This window comes from Neoarius graeffei, chromosome 22 (genome assembly GCF_027579695.1).
Source record: "Neoarius graeffei isolate fNeoGra1 chromosome 22, fNeoGra1.pri, whole genome shotgun sequence".
Lineage (NCBI taxonomy): Eukaryota > Metazoa > Chordata > Actinopteri > Siluriformes > Ariidae > Neoarius > Neoarius graeffei.
In genome coordinates this window covers 19,133,603-19,143,298 of record NC_083590.1, presented here as the reverse complement: position 1 = coordinate 19,143,298, position 9,696 = coordinate 19,133,603, and the positions used below count along the sequence as shown (strand labels likewise).

At 45.5% G+C, this 9,696-nt stretch overlaps 1 protein-coding gene across 3 annotated transcripts in view; it reads left to right on the top strand.

The window, feature by feature from the left end:
- sema4ab (sema domain, immunoglobulin domain (Ig), transmembrane domain (TM) and short cytoplasmic domain, (semaphorin) 4Ab) overlaps positions 1–9,696 on the top strand; it is a 126,163-nt gene that overhangs the window by 103,035 nt on the left and 13,432 nt on the right. For all 3 annotated transcript variants that reach the window (XM_060904560.1, XM_060904562.1, XM_060904561.1), the window contains exons 3-4: positions 997–1,157; positions 6,157–6,216. In XM_060904560.1, coding sequence (XP_060760543.1) covers positions 997–1,157; positions 6,157–6,216 — 221 coding nt within the window. The remainder of the gene's footprint in view (positions 1–996; positions 1,158–6,156; positions 6,217–9,696) is intronic.

Here is a 9,696-nt window from a genome sequence, read left to right as displayed (position 1 = left end):
AGGGGCTGACGGGGGTTGATTGTGGCTCGTAGGGGGCTGATGGTGGCTCAGACGGGCTGACGGGGGCTCAAAGGGGCTGATGGTGGCTCAGAGGGGCTGATGGGGGTTGATTGCAGCTCGTAGGGAGCTGATGGTGGCTCAAAGGGGCTGACGGGGGCTGATGGTGGCTCAGAGGGGCTGACGGGGGCTCAAAGGGGCTGACGGGGGCTCAAAGGGGCTGATGGTGGCTCAGAGGGGCTGACGGGGGCTCAAGGGGGCTGACGGCAGCTCAGGCGGCTCATGGGGGCTGATGGCGGCTCATGGGGGCGGACAGGCTGCTGGTGTGCGTTGCTGCTTTGTAAAAGACCCACATGAGGAAAATAACTCCGTGATTGTTAGCATATTGTTCCCTTAAAAATAAAGTTTTCACTGTTTGTGTTGATGAATCATTTATTTCAATCAGATAATGATATATTATTATTGAAAATTGGCGTCTCGCGTTAGCAGTTATTTTAGAGCAATTAAATGTGTTTTGTATAAAATGCCCCGAGTGTAACCGTGCCCAGATCGCCGTAATGCAGTGCTGCAGTCGAGTCTCTGCTGTGCAAAAATAACGGAAGGAAATGCAGCTCGTTTTAAGTATATCCAGCAGTTCTGTGTTTAAATGTTTTGTGTGTTTTAGGGGGTGTGGCTTTCTCTCGGACGCGATCTCGGTACACGAGCATCATGACACTCTCCTGCATTTAACACCAGCGCTGATTCAGTGCGATTTTTGAGTTGTAGCGTTTCATTTTAATTTGAGTGTTTGTTTGAGGCCACGCCTCCTGTACTGTGACTGATGGATCAGAGGCCACGCCTCCCTGCTTTTCCCCTTACACACTGTTCATTGTTACAGCTGCATTATAAAGAATGAACAGTTCAGTCCCTTCCACTGGATGCCTCAGTTTTGTGGAAAAACAGTTTGTGTGTTAAAGTGCACAATTTTGTGTGTGTGTGTGTGTGTGTGTGTGATTGCAGAGAGCCCTGGTCGTCCTTTTACACTCTTCACTCTTCCTGATGTTTATAACACCACCACACTCCTGCTGAGTGACGATGAGGAGACGCTGTTCGTGGGAGCGAGAGACGCCATTCTATCCCTCAAGATCAGCGAGGCAGGAAGCCTGCAGCTCAACAAGAAGGTGTGTGTGTGTGTGTGTGTGTGTGTGTGTGTGTGTGTGTGCACAGACTGACAGATCATGCACGTCGTCCACAGGTTGATTCTGTGAAGTGACTCTGATATCACCACTGATCACTTCTGCTGTGTTTAAAGTTGCGCAGTCTCTCTCTCAGCAGGCAGCACAGAGACAGCCGCGTCCTCAGGGTTTTATTTTGGACAAATTTGAAAGTGGAGTCCTTTTTAGAGACAGCTGTCCTGTAATTTACTGCACTGCTGACGAGAGACTTTTTCTTTTTTGCACAGCGGCAAACAAACTAAATATTGAACTGTAAAATACCTGTGTGTTTCAGTATTTTGTGATTTATACTCTCAGTATAAATAACAAGTTTAGCCTCCTCTGAGGGTGGCACGGTGGTGTAGTGGTTAGCGCTGTCACCTCACAGCAAGAAGGTCCGGGTTCGAGCCCCGTGGCCGGCGAGGGCCTTTCTGTGCGGAGTTTGCATGTTCTCCCCGTGTCCGCGTGGGTTTCCTCCGGGTGCTCCGGTTTCCCCCACAGTCCAAAGACATGCAGGTTAGGTTAACTGGTGACTCTAAATTGAGCGTAGGTGTGAATGTGAGTGTGAATGGTTGTCTGTGTCTATGTGTCAGCCCTGTGATGACCTGGCGACTTGTCCAGGGTGTACCCCGCCTTTCACCCGTAGTCAGCTGGGATAGGCTCCAGCTTGCCTGCGACCCTGTAGAACAGGATAAAGCGGCTAGAGATAATGAGATGAGATGAGATGAGCCTCCTCTGATGTATACTTGATATTTATACTGGTCCTTCTGGCATTGCTGCCGAAATGTTGCGTGCATCCCCCGAGGTGTGTTGCCAAGTTGTTGCGGATTTGGCCAATGCTATTGTGAGAGAGGAAAAAGATCCCTACAGACTGGGACGAAAGCATAATCCTTAGTCTGTTTAAAGGTAAACGTGATGCATTGATTTCGAGGCAACTACAGAGGCCTGAAGTTTACAGAACAGGTACTTAAGATCATTGAGAGAGTGGTGGAGAAAATCATCAGAGGTTATGTCAACATTGATGAAATGCAGTTTGGGTTTTGCCCAGGATGAGGTACCACTGATGCTATTTTCATCCTCAGACAGCTACAAGAAAAGTATTTGGCCAAGCGAAAACATTTGTAGACCTTGAAAAGGCGTTTGATAGGGTTCCCCAAAGAGTGCTGTGCATACATGTCAACCTTTGGTCAATCAAACCTGTATAACCAACCTCCAAAATCCGTATTTCCCTTATAAAATCCGTATAAGATGCAAATTAAAATAATTTACCTAAAATTTGAATGATAATTAACAATGATATATCCCAGTTACTTTTTATTCAATATTAATAACAATAAACCTTCAGAATGAATACAAAGCTCCAATGTTTCACAAAAACGCAAAGTGTTATCAGCGTAGTTACGAAGGAAATACTTCGTTGTTTGGAGACAGGTTTCACCGAGCGGCTATTATGCGCGAGACTTCATATTAGCCACAAAGTCAGGAAAATCTGTTCGTAAAATTACGTTATAATGACCAAATACAGTGAAAAGTATTTTTCCAGTCTCACCTGTGAAAGGTAATCCCATGTGATCTCGTTTGGACGGTAAACCTGTTGGTACAGTTAAACGCAGCACATGAATGAGGCATCTTTATTCTCGGCTACTGTCTAGACGCTATACCAGAGACGGCTGAAGAATCTCCACTTTGCCACATCCAATATGGCGGCGAGGATGACGTATGATTCTACGCAGAAGGCGGCGTTTATGTTTATATGTCTATGACTTCACGGTTGGCGGGATTCTCGCAATGCGGTGTGTGCATGATCAAAAGTGGAACGAAGTCTCGCTACCACAAGATAACGCACGATTTCATAAGACTCTTTACTGGCTGGCTGTGGTGTACAGTACGTTTGTAAATGTTATGCGCTCTTTTATCATCGTGGGAATTGATTATAGCTCTAAATAAGTATTAAAGTTTTTTTTAAAGAATCCATATAACTTTATTTATACGCCCGTATACTACGTTTATTGAATCAAATCCGTATAAAATACGGACATTCCGTATAGGTTGACATGTATGGCTGTGGTGGGCGATGCGGCCGGTTGGGATGCCTGAATGGATTGTCAAACTGGTGCAAGCCGTGTACAGTGGTGCAAAGAGTCTGGTGCGGGTCAACAACTCACTCAGTGAAGAGTTCAAGGTGAAGTTTGGGGTCCATCAAGGATATGTTTTGAGCCCCCTGTTGTTTATAATTGTGTTGGAGGCCGTATCAAGAGAGTTTCGAGTTGGTTGTCCTTGGGAGATGCTTTATGTGGATGACCTGGTCATAATCACAGAATCCCTGGACTTGAGAAGCTGAACCGCTGGAAGGTTGGTCTTGAGGAAAAGGGCCTGAAAGTCAACATTGGGAAGACCAGTCATGATCTATGGTAATGACCTAAACGCACTGAGAATCTCTGGAAAATACCCTTGTGGTGTGTGCAGAAAAGGGGTTGGCCAGAATTCAATTTTCTGTAGTGGTAGCAAAATGTGGGTACGCAAAAGATGTTCTGGTGTGCAGGGGAGGTTAGTTGAAAACCCAGATTACAAGTGTCGGCGTGGTCTCGGAGGAGCTCGGCTGATTGATGCAAGACCATGCAGTGAGGTAATGTTGGCAGGTAGCAAACTAGAGGTCGTCGATAGCGTCGTATACCTTGGTGATGGTATCTGCCCAGAAGGTGGTTGTGAGCTGGCAACGATTATCAGAACTCATTCTGCTTGGGGAAAGTTTAGAGAGCTACTGCCATTGTTGATCTGCAAAGCTGTCTCACTTCATACCCGCGGTCAACTCTACAGCAGTTGTGTGCGTAGCACCATGTTATACGGTTCTGAATGTCGGGCACTCCGAAGAGATGACCAAAAACAGCTTGAGCGTAATGAAAGCGCCATGCTTTTATGGATGTGCAATGTCAAAAGAAGAACACGAATTAGCACTTCTTCTCTTCTGCGGATGCTGAACTGCCGTCGCCTTGACGCTGTCCTCAGATGCAATCATCTCCGTTGGTTTGGACACGTCCAGCGCAGTAATTCTTGGATCAACAGATGCACTACCTTGGAAGTTGAAGGAGCGAGCAACCATGGCCGACCTCAAAAAAGCTGGAAAGAATCTGCCCGTGCTGACTTGAAGCTAGGGAATATCACAGAGGAGGCAACTCAAGACCGTGCTGAATGGAGAGCTCTGCTGAAGACTGCTAGTCATACGCACATCTGACGTGTCAACTGACTCAAAACGGATAGTCAGTTAGTCATTTATATTCAGCAGGGTTCTAACTAACTTGGCCTTTTCAGCATATCGGGCCGATCCAGTGTTTTATCCATCCATCCATTATCTGTAGCCGCTTTATCCTGTTCTACAGGGTCGCAGGCAAGCTGGAGCCTATCCCAGCTGACTATGGGTGAGAGGCGGGGTACACCCTGGACAAGTCGCCAGGTCATCACAGGGCTCACAGTCTCATCTCATCTCATCTCATTATCTCTAGCCCCTTTATCCTGTTCTACAGGGTCGCAGGCAAGCTGGAGCCTATCCCAGCTGACTACGGGTGAAAGGCGGGGTACACCCTGGACAAGTCGCCAGGTCATCACTGGGCTCACAGTGTTTTATTAAATGTTCATGGATGCAAATGGCGCGCCTTTTGGCGGATGCCGCCTTTTTCACGGCTGTCTGGGGGACTTGTGTGAATCGCGCAGATCCGATGAGTTTTTTTTTTTTTTTTTGGGGGGGGGGCATTGGAGTGTCTGATTATAATTTCATCTCATCTCATCTCATTATCTCTAGCCGCTTTATCCTGTCCTACAGGGTCGCAGGCAAGCTGGAGCCTATCCCAGCTGACTACGGGCGAAAGGCGGGGTACACCCTGGACAAGTCGCCAGGTCATCACAGGGCTGACACATAGACAACCATTCACACTCATATTCACACCTACGGTCAATTTAGAGTCACCAGTTAACCTAACCTGCATGTCTTTGGACTGTGGGGGAAACCGGAGCACCCGGAGGAAACCCACGCGGACACGGGGAGAACATGCAAACTCCACACAGAAAGGCCCTCGCCGGCCCCGGGGCTCGAACCCAGGACCTTCTTGCTGTGAGGCGACAGCGCTAACCACTACACCACCGTGCCGCCGATTATAATTTCATCAAAGTAAATTCTGTATTAAAATTACTAAATAAGCAAATGCCGTTACAGTCCATGAAACATAGGAAGTATGAGAAGAAAACAGTAAATCAGAAAGCTGCGCACGTAAAGCCAATCACGTAACTTGCGTTGGACTGATGGAAATCCTTGCGCGTGCAGTGAAGTGCAGCCAGCAGCAGATAATGGCGCGCAGCCAATTGGCTTTACGTGCGCAGCTTTCTGATTTACTGTTTTCTTCTTCTCATACTTATACTTCCTATGTTTCATGGACTGTAACGGCATTTGCTTATTTAGTAATTTTAATACAGAATTTACTCTGATGAAATTATAATCAGACACTCCAACGCCCCCCCCCCCCCCGAAAAAAAACTCATTGGATCTGCGCGATTCACACAAGTCCCCCAGACAGCCGTGAAAAAGGCGGCATCCGTCAAAAGGTGTGCTGTTTGCATCCCTAAATATTAAATGATTATTGTGGTTAAAGCTGTTTAGTTGAATGGGGAGTCGGTGATGCAACAGAATGATCATATTATGATTTTTTTTTTTAATTATATCAATATTTTAAGTTTGTGAATAAACTAGACACAAAACGGTTTTTAATGTTTAAAATAAATGAGCACTGGGGATTGTACTTGTTACTAAAATGTTATAAAAACGTTCTAATATTTAAGAAAGTTTACCGGGATGTAATTTATTTCATTATTGATATTATATCGTATTCTGCAAGAGCGTACTGCGCATATTTAACTGCAAATGTTTGTGCTGCTGAAAGCTGCGATTTCATCCTGTCCTTGTGTCGTTGTTGTTTAGATCGACTGGTCGCCGACGGAGAACGATCTGATAGACTGCACCATGAAGGGCACGGATGAGGTGAAAGGACACTGTTAATTAATAACAATTATTTGCCAACGGCGAGTGTTCACGGAGTGTTCACGGAGCCTGGGGTGGATAATGGTTTTAGTATAAACACACAGGTGATGATTTAAAGCTGTACTGCCTTTCAGATTTTTCAAGTGTAGGTCATAAAAAGAATTTTTCCCGACACCCAATTATTTTTGTTTAGTGACCGGAAGCTACTGAATTCGAATCACAGACTTCCAATTTTATTCTAGGGCATAATTTTGGGTAGGGACACTAGAGACGTGTCCCTACCAATATTCAGCCGCTACTGTGTAATCACGATCAATAAAACCGATGTCCTAACCTGAGCAATGATTATATGGCACACAAAGGGTTAAATGTATGACGCTGCTAATAATCCCCCCTCTAACGTAGATATCATTGTCTGATTAGCTACCTGTTTCTCGCTAACTTCCATGGTTGGCTATCCCAGCTGTCACTCCATCTGCTGTAAAAGCAGCACACTTCCCACAGCAGCCGTGACTACCCGCCCATCAACCCCCCGTATCTCACACGTACACACCTGACCTACCCCACGCACCCCCCACTCTCCGTCAGCCTAGAGATTGAGCTGGACTTCGATGTCCATGCATGCTTGCCCTACGACTCGCATGCTGACTTGAGTATCATGGACGACAGCCCCCCTCCCAAGAAACGAGACATTCGTTCATTCTTCTTCAAAGTCAAGAATGTAAGTGCAGGGTTTCCGTCGAGCTTTAAAAACTCAACAGAATCCTTTTGATGTATGGAAACCCTTCATAAAAGTATTGCTGCGGCTCCTTAGGCAGGTTTAGCAACGTGACGAGACGCATCAGTCCCTGGTGCAATGTTGGGTTAGGTCCCTTGCTCAAGGGCACTTCAGCCATGGATGGAGATGTAGGGAGAGGTAAGGGTGGGATTTGAACCTGCAACCCTGGGATCGAGAGACCAACTCCCTAACCATTAGGCCACGGCTGCCCTCGTTAACCTATAAGATCTGCATGACATGAAATTATGATTGCTAATGGAAAAAAAAAACACCTTTCGGAAGCTCTGCCTTGGATCACTTTTGTGTCCCCACCAATGTCAAAATCAAAGTTACTCCCTTGATTTTATTAGCTTTTTTTTTTTAAATAGAACAATTAATGAATTTATCTCCATGTGGCCTGAAATTCTCCGTTATTTTTTCCTGCTTCACCATGACCCAATACAAGATACTCCGTCATGCATCACATCACACTGTGGGATACAAATTTGAAACCGGAAAGAAAAATGGATTACGTGAGTGTGTGAATGAAACGTGAAAGACTGACTAACGGAAAGCGAGAAGAAGAGACGTTATGTTATATACGAAGGAACGGAAACACAGGAAATATCAAACTAAAAAATATCGGCAGTCAGCGAGCACCGGCGAGTGGCCTAGTGGTTAGTGTGTCCGCCTCTCAATCAGGAGATCGTGAGTTCTACTCACGGTCGGGTCGTACCAAAGACCATCATAAAAATGGTGCCTGCTGCCATCTGACAAGGCACGCTGCAATACAGATGCAAGTGGGGAGTCAAACTCTCGCGGTTACCAGAGGACCCACCCCCACTGTAACCCTAGCTATGTAATATAGGCGAGAGGCCGACGGCTACGGAAACGGACATCAGCGCCACCAAATGCGTCGTGAATGGTGCGGGAAGGACTTTTGTCAGCGAGCACCTCAGTGTGATCAGCTGTTCGTTTAGTGACAGAATGATGGAACTGTCAGCGCACGCTCAAAGGTAAACCTGCGCATGCGCAGCACACACACGCAGACTTCCTCTGTCTGCTTGACTGTGCGAAGCGAGCAATTTCATGCACATTATTTGCTTTAATCCCCTCAAATTAAATAACTTCCCAGCCACAGAATGGTCCGATTTTTTTTTTTTTTGTGAGATATATTACAGAAATAAACATATTACAATGATCACATTTCAGAGGGAACTAAATTTCACCGATTTTATGAAATTGAAAGGCCGTCTCGCTTTAAAAATATTTAAGAAGTCATGTTTTAAAAAAATAATCTATTTCAGTCTTCAAAAGCGGCATGTAAATGTAATAACAGTGCGGCGCAGACTTGTCGCTTATCTACGCCGAGTCACATAAAATGTTCTGTTTTGAAATCGATAAAATAAATCCCTATCCCACCTTATCTTTGAATAGTTTTAGACCAAACTTCGTAGCATCTTTAGTGCTTTTAGGAGCACGTTTTTCTTTCATCATTTGTAATTCTTCCTCACTTACGGTGACGAAGCGATCGGCCGCTGTTTTGCCGAGTCGCTCGAGGCGATTATCGAGAAATAGTCTGAATTTCTCAACCAATCAGTGTGCGTGATTTAATCAGGGTTTCCGCGGAGTCTTAAAAAGTCTAAAATTTGATAATCCTAATTTAAGGCCTTTAAAAGTCTAAAATACGAGCATATTTTGCATTGTAGGTCTTGAATGTAATTTTGTGAAGTCTTAAATCCTTACGTCCATTTTTTTGTTAAATGCGTTGGTGATATTCATAATTGGTCATATAGGCTAGGCCTACTTAGTATCAGTAGGCTACGCTGCAAACTACAAATGAAACAGTGGAATCCGGCGTCTAGCCCGGTTGGCATGGTGATGCACAGGGCATGGTACGCGCGCATTTGGACAGTAGAGCCTAAAAGAAGCGAGGGAGATTGTCACGGTTTGTAGCAAAATGGGCAAATGCAAGTTTAACGACTGCTGGCTTGAACGCAATGATTCCGTAGACTGGTTAAAACGTGTGCCAAACAATCCGTTTGAGGCGTACTGCACATTGTGCAAAAGAACACTCAAACTCTAGTCTGGTTAACACCAGACCATATCACAAGTGAAATATGGTCTGGAATCCGCCTATTGAATTTCTCGTAGGGGAGGTGTGGTTTACGATTGTCAACGGCCGTTTATTGGACGTTGCGAATGTCTATCATTTGGCGTATGGCCAATCATGGCAGTTGTACCCGGTGACGTAATTAGAGCGACGAAGAAGAGAAGGCAAAACAAAAATAGGAAAACAATGGCACCGAACGATTACTGCCGTTTTAAAACAAACTTTCGCTCTAAACTATTCAGAACAGTGTCTAAAGCTTGATCGAAAGTTTGGTTCGTATCGCTCGCCGCTATGTTAAATGTGATCCGTAAACAGTCCCAAATAAACTACAAGCTTCCGTTTGTCGAGTAGTACGCGTCACCGTCTTTCCACCCCTCCCCACTCTCTGATTGGCTCCCTAACTCAGGCGAGCCTTTAGACCACAGTTTCCATGCTATCTTTTCAGATCGGAACAATTGTGCAAAGCAGCATGGGATTTCCCAGGCTACTCAAACTCAGCACCCTGGGTGTAAAGGTACCGGAATCGCACGCGAAAGCGGAGAAGCACCAGGCTGCCCATGAAAGTCTGCAACAATTGCATGCTGTCACTCAATTTTGTTCACCGTTGTCA